The sequence below is a fragment of the Stylophora pistillata genome, chromosome 4, assembly GCF_964205215.1.
Source record: "Stylophora pistillata chromosome 4, jaStyPist1.2, whole genome shotgun sequence".
NCBI lineage: Eukaryota > Metazoa > Cnidaria > Anthozoa > Scleractinia > Pocilloporidae > Stylophora > Stylophora pistillata.
Window position 1 is genome coordinate 34,463,846 of NC_142522.1, and position 19,312 is coordinate 34,483,157.

The window sequence follows — 19,312 nt, forward strand, 5'->3', positions numbered from 1 at the left end:
TTTTGTGGTCACAGCGCATTAGACTTCAAAGTATCGTTTTAATAAGCATGACTACAAGCTAATCCCAAGCTCTGACGTTATATCTGTATTCTTAAGCAGCACTCGGTTTTTTACATGGAAGATATTCTTTCTGAATGAGAGAAAAGGGCCTCTAACTTCGACCAGAATCGGACTTAATGATAAGCTGATAAAAACTATCGACATAAAGGAATTGAGGGAACATTTTGCCAGGTGAAGATGGAGAGATCAAATCACCCTGTTGGGACATTTTTAAGAGATTAACAACAACTTTTGGTCGTGAAAACGATATTAAAACTGCCTGTGGTAAAAATCTGGTATCAATTCTCGAAAGTAGGGCAATCATGTCCCTAAAAATACGATCAAACTCCGGAGAACTGAGACATTAATAGAACTTTTTTTCAAAATTATTAATGCAGCTTTATTTTGACTTTGGTGATAAGCAGGATAGCTACTTAGTTGACGGTTACAATGTCACGGTCAACTTTTAGTGGCTGGGCTTCGATACTGCACCTTCAAGCAAGACCCATCGACAACCATCACGACGTGCAATTTTGAGCCCTAAATTTTCCCTAAGACAATTCCTTTTTGGTCGGAATAAAGTTTTTATTATTAGCCTTGGATCCAAAAGTTAATGGCGCTGGCGTCAAGTCTAGGGCATCTTTTCTTACATTTCTACCATACAAATGAAAACGCCGTTAAGTAAATGTTTGAAACTTATGAACTTGAACAAATAATAAGTTGTAAGCTTACTCTATCGCGGATTATATAATACACTCGAACTTACCTGTATGCAATGAAGAATGGTATGTTTTGTCGACTCACCTTTAGTAAACTCACCCACAAATGACGAGCAAAATCGTTTTAAACATGAAGCGAACTTACCTTATATTTCAACAGTGAAAACGTGAAGCTATGGTAAATCGTCAACCAGATCAGAAAATAAAAGAGTTAGCGCCGGTAAACGAAACACCGCGGAAGATCAGAGTCACTTTTTGAACAAATCAAGGAGGCGCTCGTTTCTTAAGTACAAGGCTACTGTAATTGTTCTCGCGACACTTGAAATGTGTTGAAATTTTCACAAGAGCGTGGGTCATAACTATAAATTAGTAAGCATTAGTTTTTTCCGTTACAATTATATCGCCACCGGTAGACTAATTTTAATTAGAATAAAAATAAAGGAAAGCGTCTCTAAAACCAGCCGGTTCAACGGCAGATGAGTTTTTCATTTCTTTTCCTTTCAAAACACATTGCTGTCCCATTGAGTTTGTTTACATAACATAATAATTGCAGCCACATCTCGTTTTGACTTCGTGTTTTTTTTCAGTCCTTTTAGGCGTTATCTATTTCATGCGAACGAGTTATGCCACCACAGTTTTATCAAACTATCTATGAATATTTTTAAGAGCCTAAGCTTTTAATCTATAGTGGAAAATCGCTTTTAAAAATTTTTATTCTATATATAAGTTGTGGTGAATGCGCCCCCATAAATTACCTGAAAGCATTTAGACTAATTTTCAAATATTTTTGTTATCATACAGATTGTAGCTATTTGAAAGTCCTTATTCCTCTAGATGCACGTGTTATAGTACAAAAGACTATTTAAATGTTATGTTTGTGTTTCTTTTTTATATAGTACTAAAGACTATTTAAATGTTATGTTTGCTTTCTTTTTTATTTCGTCACAGGGGTTTGAGTCTCATGCAAAATTTTTCTGTTTATGAAAAAGCCCTAGGTAACTTAGGTACAGTAGTAAGGTATGGTTTTACGGTTACTACGACGCTGTTGTCAGGCATAGAAACTGGTGAATACAGAAAAGGAGAGTGAAGCAAAATAATTTTTCCGTCTCCTTTGCTTTGTAAAATAATTCAAACAATTTCCTCTCCCGTTTCATGGTAAGCGTGAGCACGCTATAAATGAAAGACAACCAGAAAGCTGTCCGTCTTTTATGCTTCTTTGTTGTTAGGTTGAAAGCATTTCGTTTCTCTCGCAAGATAAAGGTGCGTCAGTCCGATTCAGTATGTCCCCATTTCCATGATTGTCGCAAAACTGATTCATGATTATCGGAGAAAAAATTTGAATAAATTCAGTCAAGGCAATTTGCGCAAATTACTACTAACCGCAATAACAGGAAGTTCTAGGTTCTAGGTTCGAATGGAGGAGTTAAAAGCGCGCGCTACGTAACCATAGCCCGACCAATATGGGCACAAGTTCTGAAAAAAAAAAAAAAAAAAAAAAAAAAAAGAATGAATTCTAGGATACGCAACTTTCGTTTTTCCTGTTCCCCATCCTTTTCAGTTTTTTTTTCTGTAAATTTTAGTGAATTTTGAGCCTTTCTTCTTTAACGCAGCCAATTGAAAGTTAAGTCATTTTACGTTACTGAAATTCGGTGGTTAAAGTAAAAGAAATGTGCCTAAGTTTCCCATCCGGAAAGTGCGGAGGATTTTAACCGTCTGACTTAAAATATTGAGACGACCCAGAGAAACAAATTCTCTTCTCAACGCTTAAGTTTCCTCTCAGCTGATTCATATTAGGCTAGATAGCGTAGCACAGTGTTTGCTATGGTTTCCAGCAGTTACTTTGATGATAATATCCTTAAATTTGCAATTGAAGCATGGGCCTCCCTATGCAGTAATTGAGTCTTAAAACCCCGGAATAAAAGAGTTTCTCCACTTGTTTGGTATCCCTCCTATTCTAAGGTAAATACAGTAAAGGGTTTGTTGGATCCCAGTTCTACTCTTGCCCGAGTAAGACCCAAGTACAGTGGTCGGGTCAAGTCGAGGATGGAAACTTGTCAGTGATGGATTATGAACTATTAACTATTAAGGTGCAACTGAGAGGATGTATCCTTTCTTCATCGCACCCAACCGTTACTGAGGGGCCATGCGCAAGCTAATTCTCAAAACGTAAGAAGTTTCAGTACTCAAAAGCTAAAACTACTAACAAGACTTAGGTTACTACTCACTTTATTTTGATCATTTGACTAGCTAGGACAAAAAGAAATCGGATGTTATTTTGTGAAAAAAAAAAAAAAAAACATTAACCGAACTTTAACACTTCGACCTACCTCTTCCCATCAAACAAAATTTTATTAATTTGGATTGAATTTCTTTCTGTGATTTGATCAGGAGAACCGTTTTATTTACATATATATCCGTGAATACAATTTCATACGAGGGGACTTCTGAAAACTACGTCATTCAGTTATTAAATTCGCTTTTCAACCCACGTCGAAAAGGTTGCAAATTTTTGGGATCATAAGAATCGTTAAGACGATTTCGCTGCCTTCCTCTTACACCAGAAGCTACGAGGACAATCGCTTTTCTCGGTTTCTGATTGGATAACGCTTCTCTTCTTTTTACACCAGTATCCAGGAGGGCAGGCCGAGTCATTTTCTTGCTCCGTTTGGGAGCACGTGAAATCGCGTGGGCAGCTTCGGCTGGACAAAAGATCGATCGACCGCTTCTTGCGGCACCAGTATCCCGGCGGACAGGAGGCCAAGGAGTCAATGGAGCGAGACTGACTGATCTCATCTCTGCTTACCTTGCACCAATATCTACAAAAATATTACAAAACGCAAAAATGTTACAAGACGTTGACTGAGTATACAGGATCAAACGAGAGGAAAGGCCAACAGGAGAGCGTGGCCTCTCTCTCCTCTCCATCCATGTTCGCAGAAATGGCTTTAAGAGACAGTCTGCTGGGGTGGTGGCAACAAACTGCTCCTCAAAAAGTGTTTCAAAATGCGCTATAATGCATAAGTGCGTTTTTCTATCTTCAAAATTTTCCTCGGAGTATCGTCCCTCGGACTTTTCCACGCGAAAAAAACAAGTGGCCTTTTAAAGAACACCACCAACTGGTGCAATCTTTGTGCCTTTCGCATTCAAACGTCTTTTAGCGGACCTGGTATAGTTAACAAATTTAGTGCCATACTTGGATAAAAAGTCAATAACGTATGATTTTTTTCTCTTCATAGCCTTCTCTTGGGACATTTTTACACTCAAGCACGAAATTTATCCAAAGAAAAATGTTTAAGACGGAAGAGTATCCCTTCGAGCAACAGAAATTATCGGTGTGCATGTGACTTCACAACGACCATCAATCTATCATAAAGTACACAGCTGGGGAAAATAATAAATTTATCAAGAAGTGGACACATTTTTACCGTAAAAGCAAATTTTCAGTAGAGAAAGCTTCTGAATTACGATACAATCAGTTTGAGTTGCGATAAGAAAACTAAATGCTTGCTCTAGCTATAAAGTGGATGTGAATTTCTTCGAAAAGTGTATCCGAGTGAAAAGTGAAGAATTTCAAATCCATTCCAAAGTCTGCTGACCATAGGCTCCTTTCATTCTACTTGTGGATTTTTAAAAATGGGATTCCGGCCTTTATCTAAACTTCTCGTACTTACTCGGCTGCGCAGTTCTTTGGATCAGTAGGTTGATCGAGAACCAATTCGCTTCTTCTGCACCAGTATCCTGGAGGACACAGGCCGAGGGTGCTTCGTGTAGATCGGCAAATAAATCCTCTGGGACATTCGCCCATATCGAACTCCCGCTTTTTCTTGCACCAATAACCCGGTGGACATGCTGACGAATAATCGTCTTGTAGTTCTGTGGTCTTTTCGGCTGCAAAGCTGGGTGTAAACTCCACGAAAATACCCAACAGAAGGGCTAAATATGTAATTTGTTGCCACATTCCTGTTGAGAAAAAAGGAAGCGATGAAAATATGTCGTTTTTTTTTCGCTACCGTTAAGTTGCTGGTGCTGCTGCTTGCCTGCACAGGAGCTTGCTCTTAAGATTATTAACCAACATGGTCTCTCCATTTATACTTCATACTTTTTTATTCATCCGGTTGTTTTGTTTTTTGTTTTTGTTTCTGTTTTTTTTTTTTTTGCTGTTTCCCTTCTGAATTTTAGACTAGCATGGAAATTAAACTGGTAATGAAAGCCTTCGGTCCATCAATCAAAATTTAATCCCATTACCCCCAGACATCAACTTGCGTATTCTCCATACTGTTCTCTAAACACTTCCTATATTACTGTTAAGGGTAATTGTTTTGACAATCGAAAGCTTCTTTAGCTAATAATCATCTCTCATATTCTCCTGACCTTAATGTTTGATTCAGCAGTGATACTGTAAAAGAGAAATTAGATGCTGGTCAGAATTTGAGGTTAAAGGGTTAATCTTTTCCTTCTCTGGTTATTCTGTGTCCTTGTGTTTGTTTATTCTTCCCTTTCGCGTCTTTTCTAGCATTCCATGATTATACATTGTGTTCTTTTCTAATTGGCTGATGTCTTTTTCCGGTACCAAAAGCGCTTGAACCTAAGAACCTAGACCTGTCCAATCCGGTATCAAGTCTCACAGAGTTTTTCACCTCCCCTCTCCTGGTAGAAAAAAAGTCACACTAGCCACACAACTAACTCTTCCCAAACTCTTCTCCAAGAGATTCGTACTTAATGCTTTAAACGTACAATTTTTCCAAAAATCATCAATTTCTAATTGCACGGAATGCCACTTTCGCTTCCTCTGTTGCTTTAGTGAGAGCTGAAGGTGATTTCCGTACTCTTTATTAAATGTTTACAGAGAATGCTGTTTATGATATGATCAAAGATATACTAAGCAAACAAATTATCTGAAAAATTTCCTCGTGTCTCCCCTGAATCCGACTCGCCATGTAATTTCGTTTTCGTTTAATTTTTAACGTCGACTTCATTTTCATTTCATTTTTTTTTTTTTTTATCTTTTTTGAAATAGTGAAATTTCGTTGCGATTTTCGTGTACACGTTCAAAAATAGTTGGTGCATTCTACCTAAGAAGAAATTCACCTTTCCCTCACGTCCTTGAATTTTGCATACTGTTGAAATTATTTTCCTAGATAATGGATTATTTTGAATCGCGTCAAAGGAAAATGATTCTCAACTGATAGGAGAGCCAAATCAGTTTGGATTTGAAAAAAAAAGTTCATGTTAGATTTCCAAACAAATGTCCTTTGAGTCTTATTCGTGCAGAGGAAAAACTAATGATACAGTCATATTTTTCAGTATTCGACAGTTCCTTTACATTCCCTAAACAGTGAATAAACAGCTGAAACAAGAAAGAACAGATCTATTTACTTAAGAATAACATCTTTTGTTCCATTTCGTATTTTCCTGGCGAATTGTCTAGCACTCTCATCAGAAATCTTTATCTAAACCTCATTGGAACAAGAACCTACCCTATTACGTTGTTCTCTTCTGAAGAATTCCTCAGTAAAAGCCAGTTTGTCTTTTTCTAGTTACTCTCTTAGCAGCAAAATATTGTCTCAAGGGTGTGTGAAACAAAGCGAAACTGAAATTTAATAATGAATCAGATTATGAGGGCAAACTATACCTCTCATGGCCCGTTAAAACAGAAAATTTTCCTACAAATCATCGTTGAATTCGCGCGAGTTTATCGCACACGTCAACTCAGATTATTTAAAGGAAGTTGAAAAATGCAGAATTGATTTGTATGCACAGAAATCTCCAAAAGACAAATTGTGAGGGCAGATTAAATAGGTTTAATTAAACAGGCTAAACATGATGCTGTAAGCGTTTATCAAGATACCTAGTTGAAAACCTACTTTTTACGCGTGTAAGAAAGAAAAGAAATTTCCTCTTTTTGTTTAAATGTATAGATCAACGAACATTGTTTAGGGATAAAAAGGCATTTTTCTCAAAGGATATTCAATTAATGTGGAGGCATTGCTAGTGAAATTATTTTTTTCAGTTCAGTTGACTCTACACTGAGCACTAGAAAAGAAACAATAGATATAACTTCTTGTCGAACTTTAACGGTCGTTTATCTCTAGCCCTTGGTTACAAATAGATATATTTTTTGATAATTTAGCTTTGCAATTGATCTTCTGCAAATCTTTAAGAAAGAGAAAGCACTGAGATTTCGGAAAATTACACAGTAGTTATACTGAACTTATATTTTTAAATTATAAAATTATACTGAACATATATTTTTAAAACAACAGTTTTCAATAAAAAAAGTAGAGTTTCTTTTGTATCACTTTCTATTGGATTTATTGTTACTGAGCCAAATAAATAAAGCTAGTGTGCGCCTTAGCATGCCTATCAAAAGCATTTTCACATCAGTGAAAGTACAAAAAAGCTCAAACTCTTTCGCAGAGAGGCCAGCGTTTAAGAAATTTCCCACAGCTTTTCACAAAAAGGATAGCCGCAATAAAAATTGAACATCATTCAAATTTGCAAGTTGTACTCCCTCGCGGTTTCACAAAGAGAAAAAAAATAGAGGCTAATTTTCCATTTAAAATCTTAACCATGACAAACAGCCACAACAGGAAAAATACACCCAGTCGAAAACCGAAATAAAACTAGACCTGTTAAGTATTAAAGCAGGGAAGATTTTTGCTCACCTTTATAAACAATAGGGAAATTCTGTACTGTGTCCCAAGACTGGCAGTACTTTTGATCTATAAGGTTGGCCTTGAAACTGAACACATCGCTTTATAGTCCCAAGGCTAATTGTGGGTGTTTTAATGAAGTGTTTATCTTCGTCAATGATAGGATATCCGAAGCTAATCTAGACACGCAGATCGAATGTTTGAATTGGGTAATTTGTTATTGAACCTCGAATCCGCATCCTCTTGAACGTGATACAATACTAAAGTCTGAGTAAACATTTAGCCAGGCAAAGATCGCTTTTAATTAGCGCGTGGTACGATATTTCCGGAACTCGAACTAACAAAGAGCAGAAATACTCTTTAATTCATTCCAACCATCATTTTAACTCTAAATCACTCGTGAAAATGAGATTTGTTATCTCGGCTTAATGCGGTCGGTTTAAACCTCAATACCTCTATTGCCATTTTCCCAATACAAAGGGTGATCACGTTGAATCCATTCTATTCATTTATAGAACGTTGGCATTCTAACAACGAAAATAAATCCGTTCAATTTAAGGAGGGAAGCAATCGTTGAAATGATATTGAAAAAGCCATTACCTTGTTTTAACAAGAATAATTGGCTTTTCTATTCATGATTGTCTTAATGCAGCAAAGAAAAAAAAACAGCTAAACCATGTATTAGGCCAATCTCCCTGAAAATCTATTTTCCTGGTATAAAGCAACTACATTCACTCCTCCTACATTTCAAAAAACACTCGGCGATTTCTAGAGATAACTTCTTAAACAAAGTTAGCAGTAAGAGGTGTTTCGAACAGATTTTCTCGATCAACATTTGGGAAAATCTTCCAGCGTGAGAGAAGGTGTCTCGCAATTTTTTTTTTCCAAATTTCGTTCTTACAAAAGAGGATACCCAGGTCGATTAGCCATTGTTGTAAAGGTAATCACATTCTATTCTGATAATGCGATAGAATAGAATTTTAAATAGAGATTTATCCCAAGCCAACAATGGTATTAAAAGCATTTTTGATAGAGAAATGCGCCGTTTTATCTCCTGAAAAACAATGAAAACCCATATAATGTTCATTGGTAATTTCAAATTTTATTTTATCTTCATTATCGTTGTATCACAACGTCTTTTTGTGGCCTTGTGGAAAAGGAACAAACCCACAGTTGATCTTTTTTTTTCCTTTAAAATTTTTGAAAGTACATTGATATTAGAGCAGATAACGTTACTATAACCGACCATGTCATTGAGACGCCCTTGCGTTTCTCATTTTTTTTTAGGTAAGCTTTGAAAAATCCTAATTGGATACCAAGGAGATTTTAGTTTGCAGCCAACACTTATTTTTCAAAATGACTCACGCAACAACATGAATAGGAGCAGAAGTATCAGCTGAAATTAATCGAAAGAACACCAATTAACGGATAATATTTAAGTTACGGAATTACACCAAATACAGCTCAAATTCGAAGCATCGTAACAGATTAGGTTAGTCCAAAATTCTTCGGGGAAAGTGACATAAATCTTATAAACTGAAAATTAAATCATTTAGTGAACAATTTAGCAGACTTTTGTTTAGAGAAAGTGATTTCTCCACGATAATTGGTTTTAGTTATTGAAACACTCGAGACAAAAGGTAATTTTCTTAAACTTATTTACAACTAACACACTGTTAAAATGTTCATCCAAGCTTTTCAGAGAGGCAATTGGCAAATTTCTTTTTCGTTGGTTTCGGAGAAATGTGTATGCCAGCAAGATTAAGGCTAACTGTGTCGCTTACTAAGTTTGAATTTAAAAGCAGACTGGCGCCGCAAAAATTGTGGTTTTCGGAAAGGAGACGAAACCGATTCACATCGTATCTATGACTTTGTAAAGATAACTTTATACAACATGATACACCGTGTTCGATAGAAAAATCCAGAAGTCTAGTTTCCATTCGATTTCTCACAACCCTTTTTGAACAAAACAGCCTGGAACTAGGTTTGGACCAAAATTTATTATCGGTAACAAATCGCGGAAACAAGGTTGATTGCTGATGAAAAAAGATCGAAAACAAATCCCTTTTCATCAAAATACCTATTAAATCTGTCGTTTTTAGTGACCATCATGAATTTCAGGACATCCAACGGAAATAAAAACGTTGGCGTTCTTGACATTTTAACTGTCGGAAGGAGTTGGTAGAACGGCAAATATGAGGTGGTACACACTTAAAAAAAAAATGGCAGAAGTACAATGCATCATCAGGTTTTACTCTTTATTTCTCAAAGAGCTGACTACTTATTTTGATTGAACAGTGTGTGCGAAACAATTAGATAATATACACGCCCCCCTTCTCGCGATTTCGGAAATTACTTAGTAAAAAGTACTTTTGCGAGCGCAACGATGACGCTATTCTTACTCATTTCTGTCAAAAAAGAGAATTTATTTTGAACATTATCTCAGATTGTACTGACTGAGGAACATAGCACCTGCGTCGCATAAGTTTGGCTTGGCAGAATATTCAATCTTGCGATATCGTTTCGGCAAAATAACGTACCATAGGACTCTTTTTGGATAACTTCCTACCTATGCATCGTCACAAATTGAATACAAACACGTTAGACATGGCTTCAAAGAGGTTGAATGCCAACGAACCACGCAAGAGAAATTTTAGAAAAAAAAAAATTAGTAAGGGTATGCGCTAGCCAACTCGGCGGGGTCCCACCATATTTTAAAATGAAACGCCTCACCGCCTCTCGGCGTAATTCAGGGTCAGTAATGCACGTTGTTAGAATTGACAACAACACTATCTGGTCTCATTACGCAATACATACATTTCACAATTTTATTAACACTTAATGAGATAGATAAATATTTACCGAGATCACCCTTGATCCACCACATTTTATTCAAAGGATTTGACAAAACGGGCTACGTGGATCGAAAATCGATTTAAACCGTAAGGCTAATGTTGTGTGAAAGTTATGCTAGAACAACCTTTCAATACCTTAGTCTCCTTCAGATTGGTCACTCTTCTCTGCTGATTTTCTTTTTTGTCTTCTCCTCGTTGAATTGAACTGATTAACCCGCGCAGCATGTGAAACTGTATCGCCGATCTAAAACCTATCGTTCGCGGAAATCTGAAGACGGGTGATATGATCTGCGAAGGAGGATGATGAAGGCAGCAAACATTTGCCGCGCTTTTCCTGTTCCATGCTTTTGTCAGCTTTGCGCAACCCTTAAGAGAGATGTCGAAGACGGCCTCAAAGGGTTGGAAAATCACACAGGAAAAGATGTTCACTGAACTTCAGTTTGAGCATAATTGACACCTTTCTTGTCAGGACTTCGTAGATGGCGCGGTGACATCAGTCATGCCGCAGCAGGCGATTGTTAAATGCTTGTGTAAACAGGAGTTTCATTTGTCGTTTCTCGCTTATTGGCCAAAAATCTGGCGATGATAACTTCTTCACCAAGTGTAGGGTGATAATGATGACCGCTTACCTAAAAAACCGTTGGGAAAATTCATCATTGACACTTTATCCTTTCCTGCCTCCACAGAATAGTGCAGGAATAAATACTATCGATCTAGATCGAAATAAGACTTTTCCTTTGAATAGGTCGGATAGATATTATGCAATTAAATTTAATGGCTAAAACTCGAGACCGTATTAAAATTTGGAATTTGTATCTAACAAAATTCGCGCCAATACATATAACTGCAGACAGTACTGTTGCGGCTTTCTTGACCTCATTAGTGCAGTGCTGATTCTAGGATGGGGGTAGAGCTATAAAGCCACCCCAAATGATTCCACATTTGTGGCACCATTTAAGCCATGCCAGAGTGCTCAAACTAGAAACTAGTGAGCTTCGCACAATTGCTCGACATGACTCATCCAAGCAGAGTGCTCGATTTGGACATAAAATCAAAGTTTTGTAATGCCAAAGAACATATATATATATATATAAATATATATTATATATATATATATATATATATATATATATATATATATATATATATATATATATAGGAGAAGTAGTGTGGCACACGAGGACGGACAACTTCGAGCGAAGGAAGACATATACTCAATAAAAAATCTAAAAAGTTTAATAAAAAACGTTTCGGTCCGAGACCCTCATCAGTTCTTTTAAGGTCTCGAACGTAGAAAGTTTAAAATCTGTAATTACGTAATCATTAGCACTTCGATCCTATTTAATGCTCTCTTTTTTATTTCAAAAGTTGTAAATAACTGAAGGTCTCTGACCGAAAGGTTTTTTATTAAAAAATTTTTTTATATTTTTTACGTCAGAAGTTGTCCATCCCCGCAATTTTTTAAACTTTCTACGTTCGTGTTGGCTGTGAGGTTTGGACTGCGAATCTTTATTGATCTTCCTGGCGCGGTGCACCTTTGTTGGCCTGAGAGTTCCATTAACGACTAAATATATATATATATATATATATATATATATATATATATACACATGTATATTTGCTTTTTTTTTTACGCGCTGTGCCTGTTTCTCTACCTAACTGGTATCGTCGGTTCATAAAGTATAATTTGCGGAAAGCGGCTTATAATTACAAATGTGAGTCGTCACTTTATCAATAATGCGGCAATACCGAAAAAAGCCTCCTAAAAAATAAAAAGGCTCGTTGGGAATATGGCCATTGTAGAGAATATTAAAAAGTTCTCGCATCCTGGAAAATTAATGAACTTCAAGGTTCTTCTTCTCAAGTTCCAAAAGCAGTCCAGCTTTCCAGTTGTCTAGTGACAGCACGAGAATTCTATATAGTGGACAAAATTTTTTAAGGAAAAGCGGAATACGAATTTTTTCAGTCTTTGTGTCTTTCAGCGCAAAGCACCGTTGAGATGAAAAGATTATTTCATACCTACACCCAGTAGCACAGGGGAAAGTTTTATTTCCACCTGCCTTAAAAGGACTTCCTTAAGGCGTTTGATCTGCAACCTCGTTCCCAGGGTCTCTCATCCTCCCGCCCCCTGGAGCGAGCTCCAGGGGGCAGGATGATGAGAGACCCTGGAAACGAGGTTGTTTCATTTGAAAATAGTTACCACTGTGATGATGGTTTTTCTATCGTTTCATCCGTATCTTAAAATGCCAAGGAGTTTTAATTGCAGAGGTTAGGCTTGTATAAAAGTTTTCTTTTCTGCAACAAGCTCTGGATCATCATGGAGAATATTTGTTTACACAAAAAAATGATTTCGTTTTCACATACAACACACTTTGGCCACATCCGTTAACTGAAAACCTTAACGATGTCATTTCGTAGATTAGTTCCACCTGTACATATCACTAAGACCACTCAATTATTATTCGTCTCTATTTACAGAAGCTATATATTCGGTACAGAAAATAAAAGGTGGCATTGTTTTAGTTGTACAATTCACTACATCTCTACAATAGGCATCGTTAAAAAGCTGAATCAAAATTTTCTCAATCTTCAAAAAATAAAGAAGGCGAAACCGTCAATATGGCAATTCTTTTAGTTGGATTTGTTTCTCAGCGCTGTTCCCATGATTCTCATGGGGTGCACTCTATCGGTGGTCGGTCTCTCAAGGGCTTCTTTGAGCTTTCTCTGATATTCAGCTTCAGCTTCCTGTATCAAGTAAAATAAACAATAGTCAACCTTCTCTGATCTTGTCTCCTTCCGGCGTTTCATGACACTCTTATAACTTCCCCACAGATGTTGACTTATTGCGAAACAATTTAGACCTCTACTTTTATTTCATTGTCATATTGGTTGTCTAAATGTGGGACGCATCTCCATGACAATGGACAGCTACATGTTACAATTTGCATGTCAGCTACAATTTGCATGTCACTTCCCAAGAAGTATAAAACTAAGAATGAATCCACTGTACACATAATCCAAGCCATCGCAGTATCACTGTCAACAGATACATCATTCATTTTGTGTGTTGTTTTCCTTCACTATTTGGTCAAAAATTTCAGAATCAAGATTTAATGCTTAATTCAGCGAATATTCCAGGTGCCCTTGTTCTCGTGACGTTATTTCACTTGAATCTGATGAGAACTTTCCGCTCCGCCTGTCGAAACGTCACTGAACGTCATGACAACAATCATGTTGAGGACTTCTTACACCTGCACATGATCTCCCTCCTGTATCTCGTTAATTACTAACCTGTCCCATTCTGAATTCCCTTTCTTCCTCTTCCATTTGTTTATCCTTGACTCTGCGTTGATAGTCAATTTGCATGTCAAGGTCCCGTTGATAACCAATATTTCTGTTCTTTATTCTCTCTTGATTCTCTGCTTCTAATCGCTTGTGCTCTTCAATCGCTGCTAAGAGTGCATCCCTTTCGGCTTTTTCAGCTTCTTGTTCCTCTTCAGCAAGTCGTTCTAAAAAAACAAGAAGTTATGAGTGAGATTTTTTGAAAAACGTTTCTTAAATGATTCTTCCAAACTAAGTCATGCATCATTTGAAATGTGTTTCAAAGAACAGATCGTTTTAAAGAAGTTTTTCAAGTTCATCTGTTGCAATTTGTTTTTGAGTTCATTCTTTGTCCTTTTATTTTTTCGTCTAACTACTTATTGCCTCTTTTCTGTTCTCCTGTTTCACCGAACTAGTAAATTGCAGTCTCGTTCAAGTTAAAAGAAGTCTCGTACTTCACAAAAATACCGCATAACGCAGTGGGGTTTCTCCTCAAAAACTGGTTCTCACGACCTTAGAACTTAAAGATCAGGTACTACTTTGTATAAAAACCCCACACCTAGAGCACGTTACCCAGATCAGTGCTATAACACTAATCTACAGGACTTCTATACTACCAGCGAGCTACATGTAGCCCAACTATATGATAATGATGATAGCCTTACGTATATTTTTGTACTTCATGTGCCACTAGTAGCTACTAACGCTAAATGTACAACAATCTCCTCTTGATTTTCCAACTTACTTCTCTCTTCAATCTGTTGTTCCCTAGATTTCATGACATTTGCCAAGAGTTTCTGGCGGGCATCTCTCTCCATTTTGTACTGCTTGATAGTTTGTGCCCATTTCTTTTCTACTTCCTCATTTACGATGCGCTCCAGCTCCTTCTCTCTGTCCTCCTCCTCTTTACGGTTCATTGCACAATACTGCATGAAACGTAAATTCGCTTCACGCATTTCACGCTGTTCAAAATAAAACCAATAGAAAAGCTCAAAACATTGCTCAAGTTAACAATCAATATCATGATTTTGTAAAAACAGCAGGATCAGTACCCAAAATAACACCAGTAGAAAAGCTCAAAACTTTGCTCAAGTTAACAATCAATATCATGATTTTGTAAAAACAGTGGGATCAGTACACAAAATAAAACCAGTAGAAAAGCTCAAAACTTCGCCCAAGTTAACAATCAATATCATTATTTTGTCAAAACAGTAGGATCAGTTACCCAGTTTAAAATATCTTAAAGCAGGCCTACACTGTATGTGTGAAAAGATGGGATGTACAAGTAACCTGTCAGTCATATCCTAGTTTTCATGTACATGTAAGTAATCAAAACTATTACAAAATTCTTGACCGTCACTGCTAATCACCAGCCCCGATTTGAGCTTCACTGGGAGGAGGCTGCTTAATTCAATGAATAAGCATCACTGTGTGTGCTCACCTTTCTCTGTGTTTCTTCTTTCACTTCATTTCTTGTATCATCCAAAAGTTTTTCTAATATTTTCATGTCCAGTGCTAGTTCTTCTTGCTTCTCTTTGGCCTTAAGAAAACAAGTGGAAAACAAAAATAAATAGGATACAATGAATATATGAGGTTTATATATTTAAATAAACAGCTTACAATAAGCAGGGGCAACAATGAAACAACAATGAAAACCATTTCCTTCAAAAAATTATCTACACTGAGCTTTACAGTAAAGTTTAGAAAGAAGTTGATTCACATGCAAATACCAGACGAAGGATACCAATTACTGAATAAATACAGTTCAATTTTTTAAGCTATTATATGATTTAGTTGTACTTACAGTGCATTACTAATTATAAGATTGTAAAACACATAGTAACATTTACAAAGAATGATGTACATGTTTGTGTATGTGAACAAACCTCTTTCTCATTCTTGAGTCTGATGGACACCTCTCTTGACCTTTTTGCTGCCTTCTGCTTGCGAAGCTTCTCTTCCTGTAGCCATTTTTCCTCCTCTGCTCTAAGCTTAGCTTCTTCCTTCAACCACTGTGCTTCCATCTCCTTCAGTTTCTCTTCATCTTCTCGCTGTTTCTCACAGGCTGTTATCTGAACTTGTAGAACCTGAAATATTCAAATATCCATGATAAATATTAGATACACTCTCAATTTCCATTTGTTGAAAATAAACACTTCATGCTGTTAACCCCAGTAACAACTTACTTTTAATGTTTCCCTGTTCCTTTCAATCTGTTCCCTTGCAGTTTGCTCTTCTCTCATACTTTTAACCTTGATATCTTCTGCCCACAAGTCAGCATAAAATTTATCTACTTCTAATTCCTTCTTTTTCTGCTCCTCTTTCATTTTCAACTGTTCATGACGCTCCACAAAAACTTCATCTTGATGACGCTGACTAAGAGTTGAGCGAAGCTCTTCACAATTATCCCTGAAAATCCAGACACATGAAAATTAAATTATAATCATGTGAGATGAAAAACAAGGGGGTTAGCATTGTAGAATCACTTGACAAGAGGCAGGAGCTTTGGGGTTAATTATTTAAGTATAACATGAATTATCATTTCCCTTGATTTCCATCCAGGCAGGGTTTTTTTCAAAGTTTTGAAGTACAGTGCAGGCACTGTAGTTCAGTGTCAATATCTACAATAAATCTCTATTGTCTACTTGACTCCATTTTGAGTTTCTTTATGACCAAAGAAGCCTATGAAACCTTGTAGAGTAATTAGCAATGAGCTTTCTATACAAAACCCTTTAGTTTAATGACACGTAAGGTCTCATGAAATCAATAAGTACCTCCATCTCTGATCAAGCTTTTCCTCCACCAGTTTTAGTCGTTCTTGCTCTCTTTTCTCTTTTAAAAACTTGGCTCTTTCTCTCATCTTTGCCTGCCTTTCAAGAGTTGTTTCTTCTTTTGCTTCCATTTCTTCAATGTACTGTTGCTCTTCAGCCAACAGCATTTCTTTCAATCTAATAATAATAATAACAATAATAACAACTTTATTTTAAGAGGCTGATAGTTTCGAAAGAAACTGTTTGGGGTTGCGTGGGTGGGAGTAACGAAATAATTTGGATATATCAACAAAGTTGAAATGGTAAATTGGCCACCGTAACAATTACAAAAGCTGACGTTTGGAGCATTAGCCCTTCGTTGGAGCGTTAGCCCTTTGCTCCAACGAAAGGCTAACGCTCGAAACGTCAGCTTTTGTAATCGTTACAGTGGCCAATTTACCATTTCAACTCTGTTGATATATCCAAATTATATTATTTTGAGAGGGTAACACATGACAGTAATTCGACTGATGAACTAGTGGACCTCAATCCTAAAAGTATCGTAGTTGATGTTAAAATGTAAAAAATGTATATAAAATGAATTCTTTGATTATAAACAGGTCTATAAGAATGCAAGCTAAAAACTATATAAAATAAGGCCACAATCTAAGTGCAACAAAATTTATCAAAATGAGTAAAACTGCATAAAAGGAGCCTGAAAAACTTCAGGCTTCAACGGCATTTTGACAGTTTATCCATTTACTAAGTCTTCGAGTTAAACCAATACTTGGAGAAAAACACAAGTTTAAAAGAGAGAATGAATGCCAACATTGTTACTTTATCCCTCACCTTTCTCTTCTATCCTCCAAGCTAAAAGTTCCTCTTTGCATTAACTTTTCAACTCTTCTAGCAATCGTGTTGCTCTTTATTCTTTTATCAGTAGCTTTCTCCCATTCCGACTACATCAAAAACAGAAATAAAATAGAATATCACCCTTAGATTCATTGGTAAACAAACTCAGATGAAAGTGAATATAGAGAGAAGGCACAAATATCAATTATCGGCGTGGAAACATAAAAAAAGCACATTTTCTGTTCGACATCAAGTTTCATATGGCCGCCACACATATCTATGATCATGATACAAAACTTACCTTTAGATCACAATGTTTCTGGTACTTGGTTTCAGCTATAGCTTGCTCCCTAAGTTCATCTTTTCTCCTTGTTTCGAGAATAAGATGTTCCACAGGTCTTTTGCTTGTCGGTTTTGCTCTCTATAACATACACAGCGTGAGAATTAAGCCATTCGTTCTCCAAATGAGTGACAGAATTCATACGGCGAGTTTTATTTATCAACAATCACAAAGTTTAGAAGCATTCTTGCTACAAACAACTGACCTTTTTGTTTCCTAGGTCCTGAGGAAAATTAGGTCCACAAAATGGCCTGACACACAAACAAACTGAAATGCTAGGTTACGCTTTTAAATAGTACGAGATATCATTACTTACGATAGCCACTGAGTGAGGAGTAGGCCCAGTAAATTCCCTACACCTTCGGACGTGTTGAACCATCATATTTACGGTGAATTATTCTTTTGGAGCGACTTGAAGCAACACTAATATACAACTCTTTTGAAGATTGCAGCAGCTGAGTTGGCGCATCGGTTTCTATTCCCTCCTGTTGTCATGACTACCGACAGACCAACACCAAAAAGTGCCTCGATATCGTGCTGAATAGGCAGGACTCTAGTGACCAGTCTCCCTACATTGTACAATTTTTAAAATGGCGGATGGTTATACGATCGTCAGAACAGCGACTGTCGAAAGAAAAACAAAAGAAACAGACATTTCTTTGTCAGTCAACATAGATGGAACTGGAGTAGGTGAGATAAGCACTGGTATTGGATTTCTGGACCATATGTTGACCGCTTTGTCGAAACACGGGCGAATGGATCTCACTTTGAGCTGCAAGGGTGATCTTCACGTGGACGATCACCATTCAGTAGAGGACTGTGGTATCGTCCTGGGCCAAGCGGTGAAAGCAGCGCTTGGCGATTTAAGAGGCATAGCGAGGTATGGCTATGCCTATGCTCCTCTAGACGAATCGCTTTCTCGAGCCGTTGTCGACATATCCGGACGACCTTTTGCCGACGTCAACTTGAACTTGCAGAGGGAGCGGATAGGGAACCTGTCTTGTGAGATGCTACCACATTTTTTGAGTTCCTTTGCCACCTCAGCAGCTATTACGTTACATGTGGACGTGTTAAAAGGTAAAAATGATCATCATAGGGCGGAATCTGCATTCAAAGCCTTAGCTTTAGCCCTGCGGGCTGCATTTAGAAGAGAAGGAACTGACATACCGAGTACGAAAGGCGTGTTGTAAATTCCTGGACTGCTTTTTCTCGAATTTTATAGGATCATTTCTGTACAGTTCATTGCACTTAGATAGCTAAGTAGATGGTTGAATGTATCTGTTAAACTAACGCGACAGTAACATAAGTCTTTAGGGGTTCAGCAACAAAGAGTCAATAAAAATAACTATAGTAACTAAATGCTGGTAACATTTCATCGTGGTACTTGACAAAGCATTGATATTTTGTTAGATTATGTATTCCAGGGCTGTGGTCTAGCAGTACCCAGTGCCCCCTGGCACCTTACTTTTGTTCTTGGGCGACTCAAGGATTTTAGTTTTTTCATAAAAGCCTATTCTGGGCACCCTGGGTTTCACAGTTTCAGAGCACTAGGCTCCCTTCAATTATTCTTAGAGTACAGCCATGTATTCAACACAACATAGAGACGATCTGTAAAAACATTAATCATTTCCTCTCCCTTTTCATCCACAAGGCTAACCCTCAAAGCCAAGTTATCAGTAAGCAATACTGATATCCGTGGAAACACGGTTTTCATACACCAAAAAACTTGTGATTTACCGTAAATCCTTTAAGAAGCCTCCCCCCAAATTCTTTAGAGGAAGGA

General features: G+C 37.1%; 4 protein-coding genes across 6 annotated transcripts in view; 1 reads left to right on the forward strand and 3 right to left on the reverse strand.

The window, feature by feature from the left end:
* Positions 1-1,044, reverse strand: part of LOC111322909 (uncharacterized) — a 23,002-nt gene extending 21,958 nt beyond the window's left edge. Inside the window, exon 1 of the mRNA XM_022926128.2 lies at positions 904-1,044. The gene's annotated coding sequence lies outside the window, so the exon portion shown is untranslated. The remainder of the gene's footprint in view (positions 1-903) is intronic.
* LOC111322881 (uncharacterized) overlaps positions 1-18,888 on the forward strand; it is a 22,143-nt gene extending 3,255 nt beyond the window's left edge. Inside the window, exon 2 of the mRNA XM_022926098.2 lies at positions 17,975-18,888. Coding sequence (XP_022781833.2) covers positions 18,120-18,719 — 600 coding nt within the window. The 5' untranslated portion in view covers positions 17,975-18,119 and the 3' untranslated portion in view covers positions 18,720-18,888. The remainder of the gene's footprint in view (positions 1-17,974) is intronic.
* LOC111322871 (uncharacterized) lies at positions 2,968-10,860 on the reverse strand. Of its 3 annotated transcripts, none has more exons than XM_022926088.2 (3): positions 10,402-10,860; positions 4,430-4,718; positions 2,968-3,574 (listed from the first exon to the last, which is right to left on the reverse strand). In XM_022926088.2, the coding sequence occupies exons 2-3, from the start codon at positions 4,714-4,716 to the stop codon at positions 3,286-3,288; spliced, it is 576 nt and encodes a 191-aa protein (XP_022781823.1). In that variant the 5' UTR covers positions 4,717-4,718; positions 10,402-10,860; the 3' UTR covers positions 2,968-3,285. The 3 variants fall into 3 exon arrangements, with proteins under 3 accessions (XP_022781823.1, XP_022781821.1, XP_022781822.1); XM_022926086.2 differs by lacking the exon at positions 10,402-10,860 and adding an exon at positions 7,424-7,575; XM_022926087.2 differs by lacking the exon at positions 10,402-10,860 and adding an exon at positions 6,236-6,344.
* On the reverse strand, positions 11,884-17,985 carry LOC111322880 (cilia- and flagella-associated protein 53). Its single transcript, XM_022926097.2, has 10 exons — positions 17,846-17,985; positions 17,491-17,610; positions 17,187-17,296; positions 16,362-16,535; positions 15,774-15,996; positions 15,474-15,674; positions 15,029-15,127; positions 14,333-14,549; positions 13,558-13,775; positions 11,884-13,011 (listed from the first exon to the last, which is right to left on the reverse strand). The coding sequence occupies exons 1-10, from the start codon at positions 17,909-17,911 to the stop codon at positions 12,898-12,900; spliced, it is 1,542 nt and encodes a 513-aa protein (XP_022781832.2). The 5' UTR covers positions 17,912-17,985; the 3' UTR covers positions 11,884-12,897.
* Positions 18,889-19,312: the final 424 nt, after the last annotated feature.

What these genes read in the sequence shown, in the direction of transcription:
- LOC111322871 (XM_022926088.2), bottom strand. Translation starts at nt 4,716, where the DNA reads ATGTGGCAACAAATTACATATTTAGCCCTTCTGTTGGGTATTTTCGTG. An exon ending in CCAAAGAACTGCGCAGCCGA is followed by an intron (nt 3,575 to 4,429) that starts GTAAGTACGAGA and finishes ATATTTTTGTAG; the next exon opens with ATATTGGTGCAAGGTAAGCA.
- LOC111322880 (XM_022926097.2), bottom strand. Translation starts at nt 17,911, where the DNA reads ATGATGGTTCAACACGTCCGAAGGTGTAGGGAATTTACTGGGCCTACT. An exon ending in AGAAACATTGTGATCTAAAG is followed by an intron (nt 17,297 to 17,490) that starts GTAAGTTTTGTA and finishes TTTTTGATGTAG; the next exon opens with TCGGAATGGGAGAAAGCTAC. An exon ending in ACAACAGATTGAAGAGAGAA is followed by an intron (nt 13,776 to 14,332) that starts GTAAGTTGGAAA and finishes TTGTTTTTTTAG; the next exon opens with AACGACTTGCTGAAGAGGAA.